The following is an 18,498-nucleotide window of genomic DNA, read 5'->3' on the forward strand; positions in this document are numbered from 1 at the left end:
GAAGAAGAGTTTCTTGAATCATCGCTGTGAAGTGTGCGATCTTACTTGTGTGTGTTCTGACGACAATAAGATAAACAATCGGTTAAATCTGTCATTATGTCTTAGAGTGGAAAATCCTCTACACCAGGCTTAAATTAAGTTTTTAATACAAGTGTAAAGAAAGAAGAGATATAGAAGTAAAGATGTGTCTGGGGAATGAACTGAAGATAGTGCTCATTGTACTGAGGGATGAGGTACAAGGATGAACAGATGAAGGGAAACTGGTGTTAAGGGTTGAGCAGGTATCTGAAGGGTCGGCTGGAGATCACAGGTGAAGTTGATCCTGCACCAGAGGATCCTTAACTGACTTCCCAGCTAACGTTGGGCGTTCGTCCAGCGATGTTTGAGGAAGACGAACTGGAAACCGAAAACAATCGCTCATAAACCATCAAGGAAAGTGACCGAGAACACAGACGAGTCCCTGGATCTGTTTTCTGCATGGGCTGAATTGTCCCGGAGAACAAAGTGCTCCACTGGAACCAGGGTGAGAAGCCCGAGTGGAAACAGATGCAGCTGAGGAAGCGGCTGCCAACACAAACACTGTCAGATTCCACACGGACGCATCCGCTACCGCACTTTCTACAAATAGACGGAGGAAGGTCACATGCTCTCGGGCCCTCGAAGGACGTCGGTGACATTTCTTACAAATGTTTTGTTGAGTTGATGATTTCAAATGTTCCGGAGAAAACTTTAAAAACGATGTTATTGCACAATAAATTCTCTGTTTCATGATGAGTCTCCAGCTGTAAAAACCTTGAGTACTGTTTTATTGTTCTTCTGATACGTGATCTGATTTTCCTCCAAATGTTTCCCGGAAGACAACGAGGAAGAATTTCTCATTTCTTCATAAGGTTTCAACGATCATGTTTTTACAGTTTAATCCATTTCTTCTGCCCTGGCCGCCGCCCAGAGAGAATCCAAACCAGTGATCAGACGTCTACGCAGATTAAACCGACTCGCTGGCATCGAGACTTTGGGAAAAAAAGGCTGATTGGTTTTCCCCAGAGTCTCAAAATACTTGTGCTGATGGATTTAGATCATAAAGCTATAAATGTCTGTTGACGTTCACTGGAGCGTCAGTGAAGGCCGAGGTGTGTGTGGGCGCCTCAGGAAGCTCAGAGCCCGATTAGCTCCTCGTTAGAAACACCAGCGATCCACAGCTCTCTGATGACAGAGATCTCAAAGCTCCGAGGCATTTTTTAATTTTCAAGAAAGAAATTATATCTGTCTTGTTATGTGAATAAAATGAAAAGAACAGTCCGTCCTTTCCCCAGAGGCATCCAGGCCGCACCCTCCGGGGCCACGCCCACAGTGCGTCCCCCGAGCTGGTCAACGTCTCATCAGACTGAGCCGTCAACACAACCCACGTTTACTCAAGAGCCCAGATGAGCTTTATTAGAATAACATGGGAGCTTCAGACGATCGTTTCTCACCAGAGAATAGAACTAAATGAACTGATGTTGTTCTCCCCCCCCCCCCCCCCCCCCGACATGAGAATTTCTGAAATCACCGCTGCTCCCTTTATGGCAACAAACGTGGATTCATGACTTGTTCCCTTTTGCTGAAGCTGTGTTTGTTCAGTGTGTGTTTTTATGGGCTGGATGATGGATGACTCCTGCACCGAGAGACGACAGCTCGGCCTGAGTTCACTTCGCTGCCGCGGCTCCGATCAGATGAGGAGAGATGATTTCATTTCCAGCACCTGCTGAGTGTCAGTTGGTCTCGGTGGCCTTCATCCTCCTTATCAGCTGATCTGCTGCTGATCTGCTGCCTGCAGCTGCTGCTCCTCATCGTCAGGTCTCCTGTGCACATACAACACCAGCTCTTCAGAGAAGTGTGGGAGCTCTGATACGTCCCTGTCTCTCTTGTTATTATTATTATTATTATTTCACCTGAGATATTCAGAAGTGTTTGTAGCCGAGCGTTTCCTCCACATGAAGAAGAAATCCCACCTGCAGAGGAGGAGGCTCAGATCATCGATTAACAAGCTGCTTCCAAAGTGAATCTGAGATTGAACCAGCGAATTCATTAAAGGCGGAGGAGGAGTTGATCCAGGGACATAATGAGGTTCATCTAACACAGGATAAATGAGTGTGAGGCTTCAGGTTTAATGTGGAACAGCGTGATCAGAGGGAAACAACACTTTCTCCATCAGTTAGGACTAGGGTTGTAAAATTCCGGTAATATTCAAAGTTGGAAGCTTTCCATGGGAATAAACAGGAATAAACTGGAAATTGTTTGGGTAATTTATACTAACTGTATTTACCTTGTCTTATACAGACATAAATATAAACATTTTGTTTTGTCATAGGCTGATTTGAGCCCTGAAGAAACTTTGGGCACTGGACTATATGCTTCTGCATCTTTGTGTCATTCTTAACATAGGTCTTTGCACAGTATTTGCAAATGTACACAGCCTTTCCTTCTACATTAGCTGGGGTGAAATGTCTCCACACAGGAGATAGTGCACGTGGAAGTGTTTTGTAGAATAAGATTGGGAAAAAGCTTGTAAAAAACACTAAAGCAATGCCAGAGATATAAATAGTTGGCCAAACAATTGTAATCGTCTGTAAAACTATTTTACAATTGATGGATAAATGAATAGAAAGAGGCTAGATGGACAGATGAACAATCCTCAATCAGCATGCTTATATATTTTCCCCGGTAATATCATCTAAACTTACCTGACTAGTCCTGCACACTACAGCAGGCCTCAATAGCCCTGCTTTAGAGTGAAGGATGCTGGGAATTATCTGTGCATGTGATGGAGAAATGCACAGTGGAGGGTTGAAATTCAACATGCATCTTTAAAATAGAGTTTTGAATGATGTTTTTATTGCTCAGCGTTTAAATTGCGTATATTTTTTTTTTCAAAAATTCCCAAATTTCCCGGGCTTAATATTGCATGGAAAGTTTACAGTAAGTTTCCGTAAATTTACTAAACATTTTCCGCCCCTTTGCAACCCTAGTTAGGACGACTTAATTCTGCTTTACTTTATCACTGCAGCTTATTACATGAAATTCCTCTAAGTGCACTTTCTCACCTCAGACTAAAATGAAATATCAGTTTAGTCTGAGTCATTATCAGGTGTGAGAAGTTCATCGCTAAAGAGTTGTTCTCCGTCTGGATCAATCTGAAACATCTCTCACTTTGTTTACATCTTCTGCAGAGATCTGATTTCAGACCAGCTGCAGAAAGTTGCATTATTTTGCTCGTGGCCTGTTCTTCAACTGTGAAAATCATTCTTCTAATTTGGGAACAACCACAAATACAGATGATTACACAACAGACATGATGACCTATATATATATGAAGCTAGTAACAGTGTGACGACAGTTAACATGGAGGAGACGCATCAAGCTGCTGTTGATAGGAAACAGCAGCGTACTATGGTGACAAAGGTTTTTTTTTTAAAGTAAATAAAATGACAAAGTTCAAATGAACAAAACAATGAGTCTGAGTCATTATGTCAAACTTGTCGAATACACATATCCTCCATCTTTCCCTTTATCCAACAACCTTCTGTATTGCAGCAAAGTAGGAATCACGTTGAGACAGAATCAAAAGCAAAACATTGAAATCCTACATTCAAACTACCTGTATCAGCTTTTATTCTGAAAACCACTTCCTGTCCCCTGAACCTTTGTTATCACAGCAGAAAACAGACAATGAGATGAATCAGTTTTAACTCTGTTATCAAAACTTATCCTCTGACAAACCAGAGATCCAGACGTGCACGTACAAGCTGTTCATCCTGAGGGTGTGCACGTGGCCTTGGCGTGCATGTGCCTGTGTGTACGTGCCTCCTCACATGCATGATCCCATTAGAGCAGCAGATCCTCCTGTCAGGTTTTAATTAGCGGGCTGCTGCAGCTGCCGGGTGGCGGGGCGACAGGAGCGCCCACGGAGCGACCACGGAGCGATAAGCAGGTTTGATTCCCGGAGAGTCGGACCAGACTGTTGTGTCGCAGCTGCTGCAGGCGAAGACAAGTACACAAACACAGGGGTTGTGTAACATAAACCCAACACAAGATACTGTTATATGAATTTCAGATTAAACGGCCTGTGGGGATAACGGTGAGACCATGCACACCCACTCTGGTGAATCTGAATATAAGAAGACTGATATTAATTTCTGGGATTCATTTCCTGAAGACACAGGAAGTAGAGGTGGGTCAAAAGTTTATTAAATTAATATAAAACCTGGGATTTAACTTATGAAGAAATAAAGAGTCGTGGTCAAATATGTTTCTGAAAGAGAAGGAGAATTAGACGTTGAGCAATTTAGTCTCTGAGGTTAAAAAGTTGTTTTCAGACGTTTAGATTGTGAAGATTTCATATGAAGTTTGTTCGTTGCAGATGAAGAGATGACTTCACTCAATGTGTTCTGGGTTGTGAAAAGTTCCTCACACACAAATGAATGTAATGACCTTGGTACAAGAAGATTTATATTCTGTATTTTTCTCATCCTGTCATCTTACAGGCTTTTCAATACTCATCAGAATTAAAATACTCGATGTACCTCCTCTCCATCTCCATCTACATGATATTTTCACAGAAAAACAAATGATCTGTTGCTCACTTGGCTCCAAAACGTCATATTTTGGCCCAAAGTCTTGAATCTTCTCCTCACACAGTCCTACAACCTTCACACTCTCATTTCATTCCAGATGAATCCTCACAGTCTCAACAGCCTCAGTGGTTTCATCACCTTCTTGAGACCTCCTCCATTCGCAACCCAGTCTCATCAGAAAATGTTCAATGGCAACGTTGGTCCACTTGGACCGACGTTACCATCTCACAATCTGGCCTCTCAGATTGTGAGATGGTAACATTTAGTCCTCCCATTGTTTTGCATTGGCGTGTTCTCACGTCACGTGACTCTCAAGCTCCCGTCTGCGGAGAGGAAAACATGGCGGAGATTCCTTGTTTTTTCAGATAAAAATATAATTTTGTAACTTAGTTTGGGCATAAAAATACATTCTGACACCATTTCTAGCGAGAAATGTGGTCTTTGCTTCCACAGTCTTCAGCCAGTTCGTGCTTATGATAAATATTTTAATAGTTATCACGCATGTTTTTATCGTTGCTATGATGGTTGCCATGGCACCACGGGCGCAGCTTGGTGTTTAAATCACAGTCCCTGCGTGGTGTCCTTCAGTGATCGTGAATGTTATTCATGTTATATAATAGTAATATTTGAGGCTAGATTACATCTCTAATGAGAAGGATCATGCGAGTCTGTTTATACCGAGGCCGGCCCGAGTGCGCGACCGGCCCGAGTCCGCGAGCCGAGCGGCCCGAGCGGCGCGAGCCGAGCGGCCCGAGCGGCGCGAGCCGAGCGGCCCGAGTGCGCGAGCGGACCGAGTGCGCGAGCGGACATGACGTGTGGCTGTCGTAAAAACCCTATTTGTAAACAACCAGCCCTTTAACTCGGGACTGCGTCATAAACACGGCGCGCTTGGAAGACCACGATGTCATCTTCCTTCTGTCAGGTAAGTAGTTTATTGTTTTTAAAGATCGTTGCGATCTAGGTTTACAGACCGAGTGCGGAGAGAGTCCGTCAATCCACACTATGGACGCTGTTCATCAGCTAATACGCCATTGTTAGCCACATGCTTCAGCCCACGGTAGCCTGTGCTACCTGGGAGGTGAATACGTGGTTGTTGAAAGCAGTTCAAGACGCTTAGCTCATCATTGAGGGACGCTACAATATAAATATAAACATGAATTTGATTTATGAATGCTTTAGATTAATAAGGAGTGTATTTGTCTACCATTACTCCACAATATCAGGTCAATTTGGTTTAATGTATAGTATGCACTATGACAATAATGTTTCCATGTTATGGAGTTGCGATTCATTTTATAAAACAATTGCTATGTTCTGTTTTTTAATCAAGGAGGATCCAAGTGAAGCTACAGGAGTTTCATTAACGTCAACAACTTGGACCAAACAGTTTGTTTTGCTTGATGAAGAGCAGGAAGGGCAGCCTGGAGAGAAAGAGAAGCCGGGTTGAGCCCACTACCATCATCCACGTACCACGAGGAAGATGAGGGAGAGAAATGATCCTACCATTAAAGAGGTACTTTTAAGTGACATACCAGAAAAAACATTTTATATAATTTGCCAAATATACATTTTTATTAAATCCCCAAAGTACATTTTGATCAATCATGCTTCCCTGCTGTGATTGTTTAACTAGGAAAACAACTTTTTCCACAGGAAGGCAAGTAAATTGAAGGAATACATGTGCAGAGTTTTCCTCTGTTATGTATAATGATGACCCCCATCAAACATAATGTTAGCAATATTTACACCTTTTAATTTATACTGTTTATTTCTGTCTACATGTGTGAATTTGCCTTCATTAGTTTCAAAAAAGAGCGATGATGTATCGGTCAGTGGGCGGCAGCACGAGACTCCGCAAACTAGTCTGTAAGCCCTGCCTTATTCATTGTAGTATTAATGTGTTTGAATAAGTCAGGCCGCTGATTATCAGCTACGGATTAAAGTCAAACAGATATTGCTATCCTCTGTGTTGATTTCTTTAATGTTAAGAATGTTTCTCATAAGACCTTATCAGATTGCATTGTGAAACATCTGGGTCACCTAATTTTAGTGTAAAGAAGAAGGTGAACTCTTGACTAATGACTAATTTTGCACTGAAACACAAACTTGATGTTACACATCTTAAACAATATGATATGGGCGCCACTTAGACAACCAGACCTGTGTGCTTTGCTGTGACTATAAATGACTGGAACCTCAGATAAAGAAAGTTATTTTCTGACTTCCATAACTGAGGCATTCTCTACAGAATGTAATGTGCCCATTCTACTTCAGATCCATTGAATCATTGTGTGTTTATGTTGCTTAAAGCAGAGCATTCACTGCTTTAATGTAATCAGCATCTTATCTGACAATATCATGGTGTAGAAGTGCAAGGAAATACCATTATGTTATGATCAATGTCATTTATTGTGCACAAACATTATATTAAGGCATCTGCTGGAAATGTTATGATCAACAATTCTCATGCAAAAAATACTTTAAAAACTACACAAATAGTGTTTTGGAGAGGGGGGTTTCAGAGGGAGGGGGTAGCTCTGGAGAAAGGTCTGTCAATCCAGGTCTGCTGCTTGGTGTGATGGAGACATGAGGTTAGCATCAGGAGCGGAGGCTGCAGGAGGGACCGTGGAGCTGAGGCACACCTGTACTGCTTCTCTTGAGAAGAACTGAAGGACACAAACAAACCATAGTGTTAAATTATGAAGATGGTTCCCTCTGATTTTTTTTTAACATAAACGTCAGACAGGCCACTAAAAACTAAAAATGCTGAAGCTAACAGCTACCACACAGCAAGCTAATGCCTTCCTAAGGCTGCCAGGGAGTAGCATGAGTAGCATTGTAGCAAGAGAGTGTAGCTAATCACAGCCCTCACAGTTCTTCATCAGTGGAGAAGTACCTCGCCATGTTTTCATCTTCAGAGGAGTCATCTAAAGACTGTGCTGCTGTTCCAGAATATGTCAGGCCCGCTGCAGCCTGCTGGGCTTGAACTCTGAGCACGAAGAGTAGGCCCTCACGTCCCGTCTCAGTAAATGCATCAGTACTGCCTGAGAATATATGATAAAAGACAAAAACGTCTCAATTGTGCGTTTGTGTGTATGTATACATACACACATACAAGGCTTTCTTTTCTACAGAAATATTTTTCCTGAGTTGATGACTCTGCTTATTGCCATCTAGAATGTGAAACCAAATATATTTTTTGGTGTACCCATACAAGATGTCCAATGTAACACCAATAAAATCCAATCTACTACACTACGGTTTTAATGCCTCTGCAATAGCGAGTCGCCGGAGGCATAACTGCATGTTTTCGGATTGTCTAACTTTGTATTTGTCTTAAAGTAAAAAGGTCAAGGCCACACTGACCTCATCTTATGGTTTCAGTTGTCAAGAGATACAGTGTCATTTATATGAGAGAAAATATGTAGAAATATGTAGACGGACACTGCTCTGGTTAGCGGAGTCATACAACGCAGTGCGATAATTCTAGTGTAGTTTTTTTGTAATAAATGGGTTATCTATTTTTACAATCTACAAAAAGTTATCTATACATTTGGTCACAGAATGTTACACAAATAAATTGGCATTAAAGTTGGCATCTTGCTGTCTCACCAGTCTGACGATGCAGCTGAAGCGTCCATCAAGGGCTTTCTGCAGGTAATTTGGATTGTTTGTTTCTTTTGACGAGGAGAATAACATGAATTCATACCGATATCAGTTTACAATCAAACCTTTTTGTGTTAACCTTGTTTAAACAGAGTCAAAGGACATTGTACAACAATGACACATATTTTCCCACAGTACCTGTCGTTCACTACTGAACTTCTGACACCCATTACTGGACTGTGTCTTCCTGTAGAGTGGTGATGTTCTCAACGTTCTTTTCACAGTCTGTCAAAACAAAATTAGAGTTACAAATGTTAATGCCCCACAACCCATTGCAGATACGGTTGTATTTGCACACCACATCGGATCAAAACAAAACTGCAGTCTGTGAAACAAGCAGTTTTGGTAGATATAAGGGAAATGCTAATATTTCTACATGAAACATATTCAGTCCCTTAAGCAAAATAACAATGATGGCAGGCCGCAACCTCGATGCCTTCGTCTGCTTTGCTTACAGACTAGTTTGCGGAGTCTTGTGCTGCCGCCCACTGACCGATACATCATCGCTCTTTTCTGAAACTAATGAAGGCAAATTCACACATGTAGACAGAAATAAACAGTATAAATTAAAAGGTGTAAATATTGCTAACATTATGTTTGATGGGGGTCATCATTATACATAACAGAGGAAAACTTTGCACATGTATTCCTTAAATTTACTTGCCTTCCTGTGGAAAAAGTTGTTTTCCTAGTTAAACAATCACAGCAGGGAAGCATGATTGATCAAAATTCTTTCAGTGTGATATTAACTTGTATTTCAGCAAGTGTACTTTGGGGATTTAATAAAAATGTATATTTGGCAAATTATATAAAATGTTTTTTCTGGTATGTAACTTAAAAGTACCTCTTTAATGGTAGGATCATTTCTCTCCCTCATCTTCCTCGTGGTACGTGGATGATGGTAGTGGGCTCAACCCGGCTTCTCTTTCTCTCCAGGCTGCCCTTCCTGCTCTTCATCAAGCAAAACAAACCGTTCGGTCCAAGTTATTGACGTTAATGAAACTCCTGTAGCTTCACTTGGATCCTCCTTGATTAAAAAACAGAACATAGCAATTGTTTTATAAAATGAATCGCAACTCCATAACATGGAAACATTATTGTCATAGTGCATACTATACATTAAACCAAATTGACCTGATATTGTGGAGTAATGGTAGACAAATACACTCCTTATTAATCTAAAGCATTCATAAATCAAATTCATGTTTATATTTATATTGTAGCGTCCCTCAATGATGAGCTAAGCGTCTTGAACTGCTTTCAACAACCATGTATTCACCTCCCAGGTAGCACAGGCTACCGTGGGCTGAAGCATGTGGCTAACAATGGCGTATTAGCTGATGAACAGCGTCCATAGTGTGGATTGACGGACTCTCTCCGCACTCGGACTGTAAACCTAGATCGTAACGATCTTTAAAAACAATAAACTACTTACCTGACAGAAGGAAGATGACATCGTGGTCTTCCAAGCGCGCCGTGTTTATGACGCAGCCCCGAGTTAAAGGGCTGGTTGTTTACAAATAGGGTTTTTACGACAGCCACACGTCATGTCCGCTCGCGCACTCGGTCCGCTCGCGCACTCGGGCCGCTCGGCTCGCGCCGCTCGGGCCCGCTCGGCTCGCGCCGCTCGGGGCCGCTCGGGCTCGCGGACTCGGGCCGGTCGCGCACTCGGGCCGGCCTCGGTATAAACAGACTCGCATGATCCTTCTCATTAGAGATGTAATCTAGCCTCAAATATTACTATTATATAACATGAATAACATTCACGATCACTGAAGGACACCACGCAGGGACTGTGATTTAAACACCAAGCTGCGCCCGTGGTGCCATGGCAACCATCATAGCAACGATAAAAACATGCGTGATAACTATTAAAATATTTATCATAAGCACGAACTGGCTGAAGACTGTGGAAGCAAAGACCACATTTCTCGCTAGAAATGGTGTCAGAATGTATTTTTATGCCCAAACTAAGTTACAAAATTATATTTTTATCTGAAAAAACAAGGAATCTCCGCCATGTTTTCCTCTCCGCAGACGGGAGCTTGAGAGTCACGTGACGTGAGAACACGCCAATGCAAAACAATGGGAGGACTAAATGTTACCATCTCACAATCTGAGAGGCCAGATTGTGAGATGGTAACGTCGGTCCAAGTGGACCAACGTTACCATTGAACATTTTCTGATGAGACTGGGTTGCCATTCGAGCTGCAGACTCCAGACCTGCAGCGGCTGACGTGCAGCAGCAGAGACTGAAACCAGAACCTGAGCCTGTGCAGACGTGACCGTGCATGTTTTCATTCCTGTTAGTAACGTGTGACTTTTCCTCGAGAGAAACATTTACAATTAACGGCCTCTGTTTTTCAAAGATTAACTTTTTCAAAGGTCCTCATGGAAAAGCTCCTGCAGCACGGCTTCACCTCCGAGCACCATAATGAGGCTGCTGGTGAATTATTAACTCCAGATTTTTATAGATTCAGCCTCAATAAAACCATCCAGAAGTTTCTTCTTCTACTTCTGTGTCTTTTCTCAGCAGCGAAGCATGCAGCCGGCAAAAACAGTAAATATTTAGACGTGTTTGCGTTTCTCTGCTCGTCAAAGTCTGATTAATTTTAGCTTATTTACTGTATAGTGCGTCATGCTTCTAAATGTGTTGCCCTTAAATAGGCATGAAGTTTGGCTGTGAACGTGCACACGGCCGCAGTAACCCCCCCCCCCCCCCGAGCCTCACGGAGGTGAATCCAAACACAGGACACTTGAATAGAGAGGAAAACAAAATCAGGATTTTAAAGGTGGGAGATCACGATCTGACTTTGAGTTCTTGAGATTAAGATTTAAACATAATAATTGTTCTGCACAAAAGCTTTTAATTCTTACACACACCCCTTCAATATTCATATAATGGGAAACATGACACTGTTTCTGAGAAAGTTTTAATATTAAATTATTCTCAAAACTCCATAACAAAGGGTTCAGAGAAAAATCTGGGCTGAAAAAAGTTGTTAACATTATAGGGAGGTCCTTCATCAATATTGCAATAACAAATACAGAGTAAATGGTTGTTGGGATGATTCCCAGCTGCTGTACTGGTGTCCTGAACCCTGTTGTTCCCAATGGCCATGCTAGTGCCTTGCATTGCGGTTCCACCACCATATGAGTTTGGATCAGGGTTAGAAAAACTGCCATTTAAATGCATTATACTTTGAATTGAGTGCTAATTGTCAGATGTGAACTGAATCTACAAACAAACGCAAAGTTCAGATTATCCATCACATGACTTTATTCGTGAATAGTCACAGATTTGATACGACAATAACTTCATTTAATAAAAAATCTGCGTAGGACAGTTCTGATTTTGCCACAACTCATTGAATTGAACAGATATTCCTTTGATGAGATTAACTGCAGGTTGTAAATCAACATCATCAGCAGCTCTATAGCACAGAGAGAAAAAGACTTTGCCAGAATTGTTAGAACAAATAAACACGTCCACATCAGCTGCTCTGCTTTATTCGTATTGTTCTTTATTTTTAAAATGTATAAATATACAGTCTCATAAATACAACACTTTAACACTGATGGGTAAGACACTGAACATTTATCCATGTAGGCGTTGTCAGGAGGTTTGTGTCTCCGTCGGGCGGAGGTAGCGTTAGATTGTTTTGATGCAGAAGCAAATGTTTAAACCTCATGTGTATTTATTTATATATATATCGTGACTTGATGTATGAAACAGTTAAATCAGACACAGGGGACGGGGGACACATGCACAAACAGTGGACATGACACGGCAAAACCATTAAAGGGACCAAAGACATCCAGGAATTAATGAAATGTATCAAAAAAAGAGAAATGAAATCTCGACCTCCTCCCACGTGAACCTTTCTTACGTCACCTTCTGAACCTCCGATTCTTCTAAACACAAACCGATCTCCACCAGCGTCTCTTGTATGTCTTGTCTTCTTCTTCCCGTCTTCCCCCCTTCACGTTTAGGCGCCACCACTTAACGCCTGCGTGTTCTTTGCATAGTCCCAGTTTTTCATCTCGTTCTTCTGAAGCAGATCCCGGATCAGCTTGGAGTTGAGGAAGCGTCTGTAGGAATCTTTCTCCATCAGGACGTAGATCATCCTCTGGGCCTCGTCGAAACAGGACAGACAGGCGTGCTCCACGTTCTGCCTCGTGTCCTCCCTGGTGGCCGCGTCCAAGTTCACCTGGAGACAACGAGGAGGAGGGACGGTGAATAAACTTCAGAACTTAGCACCGACACGGCCATCGATAATAATATTCTGTAGTATTGATAATGGGTGAATTGTGCTTTGTGTGCAAGCACAGACACAACATGCATTTCCAATGTAGTTTCAAATGTCCAACAATTATAATGTGGTAGTAATTGCAAAAGTATGCTAATTGTAAGTTCATTAATCAATTGATTGCTTACACATCTTTACTCTATTATCTTTATTGCTACTTGTATCAGTATTATTATTATTATTATAAAATTCTTATTGTGAGTTTCATATTGCCTGATTTTAATCAGTAACTTTTTTACTAATATTGAAAAATGCTGTACAAATAAAGTTGAAATTATATTGTAATTTCTTTTTTATATATATATATTTGTATGTAAGGTGTATTTTTTTAGTTTTGCAGCATGACTTCTAAAATATGTCAGGTAACATTGAAATATCTCAAAAACTGGTTGTAGATTATATAAGGTAATGAGAGAAATCTGTAAAAATAATATATATATTTATGTTAAAGCAAATACTAATTTGTACTCTATACAGGCCTGTTAGTAATTAATAAAAAAAAACACAAATCGTTAACAGTTTTTTAAGATTTTTTGTGTTTAGGATAATTTCAGTTACAAGAAAAATATGTTTTACGATGAATAGTTTATGGTCATATATTATCATAAACGAACTGTAAGTGTTTTCTATCCACGTTGTTCGTCTGAGGTCCTGCAACCATGATGAAATCAAAGAGTAAAAGCCTTTTTAATGAGGCAGCTCAGTGAAACGTCATTAGTGCTGCAGCACTATTCATTATACCCACAGACTCAAGTGTTGATTCACTGAAGTGGAATGTGCAGTCGCATTAATACGATTTATGAAATATGTTTACAGCTCTCAACATTCATTACAATCACTTTGAGCCTCTTTCTAGTTTACTCACATTCACCATAATAATAATAAAAAACTAAACTAATCACCTCATTAGGGGCGTCGGCCTCCACGTATTGCCGGTAGATGTCCTTGGCTCTGCTCCCCAGCTTGGACGCTCCGGTCTTCTTGTATTCCTCACAGGCGAGCCAGAAGTCCATGTTCTCCTCGCTGAACTCCGACCTCAGGAAGCTGCGGAAGATCCAGCGCCCGGCTAACGAGGGAAGAGGAGAAGAAAAGTGTTTCTGTTAAATATCAATTCCACTTTTTACAGACACACAAAGTGAAGGTGCAGAGCTCAGGTTGTATCTGAGGCTGAATGTGAGAAGGAAAAAGGTCTGAATCAGTTGCTCCAGACTTTTTCTAGAACTTCTCCTGTCAGTCAGTGTGAACACGGCAGGAAAATGTCCAGACATTTCCCAGCAAGCTAGAGGATGTGTTGAAGACACAATGTGTGCGAAAATGGATAAATATTAATATCTCAGGATGAAAAAGAAAAGATGTACTCGAAGAAAATATGTAAACTTAGAAACTAGACGACTAGATTCAAGAGCAATTTGATGATAAGGGTCGACGCTGGATGTTTAATTTCATTTTAGGTTTTGTGTCCCTGGATCAGATTCAGACGATTTGGATCTCAGTGTAATTGGAGCTGGAGTTTGTGTTAACTTCATGTCTAAAGGAAATAAACACACAAAAAATTCAACAATTCTAATGTGCAATTGCATTTTGTCCCACAAAATCCAGCAGCGATAATTGCCACCTTTCTTTTCAGACACAAGTTTCACACGACTTGCAGAAGACATCAACAGATCTGAGGCTTCGTTTGAGATCCTTCATGATTCCAGGGACGGATGAAGGACGAGGAGGCTTCTGAGGCCTCGATGAGATAAAGTGAAGATCGGAAAAAAAGTCGGACGAAGTCGGGAAGACATGATGATGTCAGAGGTCAGCGAATGAGATCATGGAACCCAGGAGGTCGGCGCCCAGCTGGTTCCCGCAAGGCCATTGCTCCCGGTTTTTATGTCCTCGCACACACACAGTGTTATTCTCTGAGGGATTGTGCACACGCACATATACACACTGTACTGGTCAGCGCGTCCTGAGGGGCCTCTGACCAGTGTCTCCAGACACGTAGCAGAAAACCAGGGCCTGAGAACGTGTGTGTGTGTGTGTGTCTGTGTGTGTAGCACAAGTTTCCTGTTTCAATCCTGTTAACTTTTCTTTAACAACATTAACAAAGCCTTTGTGTGTCGGTGGATCTTTGCACGAAGATGCCGCTGCTGAATGTGAGTAATTCAAAAATTCAAACATTCAAACATCTTTTGAAATCTCTGGATCCTTCCAGGAAGCATTAGCGAGGAATGTGAAGGTCGAGGCCTCGTCTGATCATATTCCCACAGCTGCAGCAGCATCATGTCACAGGAGAATTTATCATGTTTAGTTGTTTGATATATTTAAATCAACCCCAGGAGAGAATCTGCATGACAGTCAGTGTTAAACGAATCAGACCAGGTCCTGTGGGATTCGCTTTGGACGCATTAGACTTAAATTTAATAATAATGAGATTTTTATCGAACACTTACTGTCACTGTTCATGACGTGGCTGAAGGACTCTGTCCATTGCTTCACCTCGGTTGCAGTCGGAACCCTGAAACACAGAGAAACAGGTTTTTAAATTCAGTTGCATGAATTTGCATTGCAGAGAGACTTTGAGTTTTGATCCCCTGCTGGAGGTATTCACGTGTATAAAACCATATTAATACAGAAAGATTAGGACTTTGATTCTAACCAGCTCATGAAGGAACACGAGAACCTTCCAGAGAGAACCTGAGATCATTGAGGTCGGACCGAGGCCACAAACACGACGTCATGTGACGCAAAACCAGATCCCATATCAGGAATTACACTACTTCCAGATATGGTAATTAAGTTTCAAATTAATATCATGATAGCCATTATGAATTTTTTCCCATGGTAACACAAACCAGCATCTGCTTCGGCAATTACAGCTCGAAACAAAGCGTCACAGATCCTCGAAATACCAAAAGGAGGAAGCAGGAAGCAGGAAATCATCTATTTCCCTCTGAATTAATTGACTTTTCAGCTGCGGTTTGACCTCTTTTCTCATCCTCCCTTCATTTGTCTCCAAAACAAGCTGAGATGATCCCTCATTAAACTGATGGTTTATTTTTTGAGTCCTGAGGAGGACAGGTGTCGTGTAGGGGAATGGATCAATGACCTTCAGGATTTTCAGATGAATCAGACTCATGTTAAGTAGTTTTATAATCAGGGAGAAGAATCCTCTCAGAGGCTTCAAGCACAAACACCTTCCAGGGTTTCAACATTTAAAATTTAAGATCATAACGAATCAGATTAAAGACCTAAGTCAAGTCCGACAGGTATTGAAGGAAGATCAGAGTTCCAGAAGATAAGTGGAAGAAGCCGAGTGGAGAACAACCCTGGAAACATCACGTTATCTCTGAAACTAATATCACCAGCCAATGTGTGGAGATCAATTTGTTTATAGACGATCAGATATCAGTTCTCTTGGTTGTAGTTTTATCTCACTGAAATAACATCTGCATCATTGAGAAAAGAACCACAACACACAGAGACAATACACACTCTGCATTACGACAACAGAAGCAATGTTAAATTAACCTAACTGACCGAAACACATTTGAGACATAGTTCGATATATTTCAACATATTGAAGAGTGTTTATATATCAGTTATCAGTTCCACGTCGGTCTTAATGGCAGTTTTATGATTATCAATCATACTTGTGTAAAAAACAACTACGACAGAGACATAAAACATTTATTTTAAAATAAACCTAATTTTCAAGCATAGATGAAGTTGCGTTAACATGATAAAGATCGACTTCATCATATTTCAACATATTTTTAAGGAGTAAAATGTGTATTCTTGGATTGTAGACTTTTTAAGACCCTGCAGAAACTGTTACAGCTGCACGTCCACCTGGAGAAGCAACTCGTGAATTTCCTTTTTGACGCAGCACACAGAGCCGCTCGACAGACGCATGCACAGAGAGTTTATGGTTTGGATCATAAGCTTCGTGCATGTGGTTAAATTAGCTTAATTCATTAAACCCAGTGTTCCCAGTGACAGATTAGTTCCTCTCACCTCTTCTCAGCAGCAGCAGCAGCAGCAGCAACGCTCTTCTCCTTCGTCTGCTTCTGATCTGCAGCTTGAGGTTCAGGCTTCTGCAGTAAGAAGCTTATTTTGTGCTTGATGTCTTTGGCACTGTGGAGAGGCAGGTGACAGGGCGGGGGGCGGGGGGGGGGGGGGGTTGAGACACGGCATTTCAGAAGAGATCAGGTTGTTTTGCTTCGAATAAACAATTCTGTACCTGTTGTTTCAAGTCACAGACTGATTTAAAACAGTATAAGTTCAATTTAAAATGAAAAATGAGCATAAAATCATCATCAAATCCATTTTCCTCCGTTACCTTCACAGCAGAATGAGAGATCTTACCTTTTCAGACATGTGGCAGGAAGAGTTGCGAGTCCTTTACACATGGCGACAGAGTTAGAGATCCAAAGACACAGCTGGTGCAGACGGGGTTTGTTGTGACAGCGAGCAGCAGCGTTCTTCAGTGTTCAGCAGCAGGCTGTGGGTTGTCTCCGCCCCCCCCCCCAGCCCACAAGGCTTTATACCTCCAGTGTGCACGCTGACAGGAAACCGACCAATCACAGCAGACCAGGAGAAAGGAGGCAGAGGGAAGGAGGATGGAGGGAAAGTTACAGCCGACGGGATCAAGTGCAACCAAAACAAAAGGTGTTTTCCACTGAGGGAGGAAACCAGGAAGTCCTCGCTCTGTGGGGACTCAGATTGATCAGGTTGGTGTCAGAGACCAGGTTTGGTGGTTTGTGCAAATACTTTTTACTTGTTTGCATCAACTTTAGTTTTCTTGTGTGAATCATTTGTGTAACTTCTCGGGATCCAGGCAGCTTCTAACTGTTTGTTGTTATTGAAACACGATCAGCTTGTTTCAAAGTGGACGTACATGATAAATGTGAAATAAAATAAGAATGTTTTTAATGTAGCTCTCCCTCATCTTGTGCCTGAATCCGCCGTCACAGCGCCCCCTGCTGTAGAGGAGCCATACCTGCTACTGAGCCCCCACCCACAAATTAACAGGATTGGTTACTTAGGTTTGTGACATCACAACTGCAGGAGAAAGAGTAAAAGTAAGAAATAAAGGCCCAAAATAACAATTATAATGAATCACAGCCCCAAAATGTATTTACAAAATATATAAACAGTTCTATAAGAGGAATATAGGAATACTCATTATGTAACTGAATATGTAATACAGAGAAAGGCCAAATTCATTAACATATTGGTGTATGTGTGTGTGTTTTTGAGCTTGTGTGTGCGCGTATGTGTGTGTGTGTGTGTGTGTGTGTGTGTGTGTGTGTGTGTGTGTGTGTGTGTGTGTGTGTGTGTGTGTTGAATGTTTATACAGCTGTTTAGTTGCTCCACCATCTTGTTAAGTTTGTTTTTATTCTGTAAGAAATTAGACAAATTGCATAAACTCAAACCAGATAGATTAGATTTCAAAGTCCTGCAGTTCCCTTTCTGAACCGTGCATGAAAACAAACATGACCTCACCGTGTCCGTCTCTTTTCCACATGTCCTCACGTCTCACGTCCGTCGGCCTGAACACGTTTCCTCTGATCCGAAGCCTAAAAGCAGCTTTTCCTTCTCTGTCACGTTTGAATCATGGATGAATCCGAACGGGGGGGTGAACTCAGACTGTGGCCAAAGAGAATGGATGACAGTCAGTGATGAGGTCACGGTGGAGGTTCATGGTCCCTGACTGATGCACGAGTCCCTCTTCTCTGACCTCACGGTGCAATTTCATCTGATTTGGACAAGATTTGTGTTTTATTTTTAAGTGTACACTTTCTTGCACTAAATCTGATCTCAGCTGGATTCCCTCCTCCATGTAAACATCCAGGACACGACCTGTCTGTCCTTGTGCTGCCAACTTCTTATCAATCGATTTAGTTGTTGTGTTTAATGTT

The 18,498-nt window shown here is 41.6% G+C and overlaps 1 protein-coding gene and 1 long non-coding RNA gene across 3 annotated transcripts; both read right to left on the reverse strand.

The window, feature by feature from the left end:
* Positions 1 to 7,102: 7,102 nt before the first annotated feature.
* On the reverse strand, positions 7,103 to 9,818 carry LOC128448285 (uncharacterized). Its single transcript, XR_008339724.1, has 4 exons — positions 9,715 to 9,818; positions 9,124 to 9,306; positions 7,510 to 8,504; positions 7,103 to 7,279 (listed from the first exon to the last, which is right to left on the reverse strand). It is a non-coding gene; the product is annotated as an uncharacterized LOC128448285 (long non-coding RNA).
* A 1,963-nt stretch (positions 9,819 to 11,781) lies between these two features.
* rgs4 (regulator of G protein signaling 4) lies at positions 11,782 to 18,243 on the reverse strand. 2 transcript variants are annotated; one of them, XM_053430532.1, is made up of 7 exons: positions 18,083 to 18,243; positions 17,577 to 17,638; positions 16,943 to 17,284; positions 16,592 to 16,711; positions 15,028 to 15,092; positions 13,492 to 13,655; positions 11,782 to 12,490 (listed from the first exon to the last, which is right to left on the reverse strand). In XM_053430532.1, exons 3-7 carry the CDS (start codon positions 16,984 to 16,986, stop codon positions 12,269 to 12,271), a joined length of 615 nt encoding a protein of 204 aa, XP_053286507.1. In that variant the 5' UTR covers positions 16,987 to 17,284; positions 17,577 to 17,638; positions 18,083 to 18,243; the 3' UTR covers positions 11,782 to 12,268. The 2 variants fall into 2 exon arrangements, with proteins under 2 accessions (XP_053286507.1, XP_053286508.1); XM_053430533.1 differs by lacking the exon at positions 17,577 to 17,638.
* Positions 18,244 to 18,498: the final 255 nt, after the last annotated feature.

The sequence above is a fragment of the Pleuronectes platessa genome, chromosome 9 (genome assembly GCF_947347685.1).
Source record: "Pleuronectes platessa chromosome 9, fPlePla1.1, whole genome shotgun sequence".
Classification (NCBI taxonomy): domain Eukaryota; kingdom Metazoa; phylum Chordata; class Actinopteri; order Pleuronectiformes; family Pleuronectidae; genus Pleuronectes; species Pleuronectes platessa.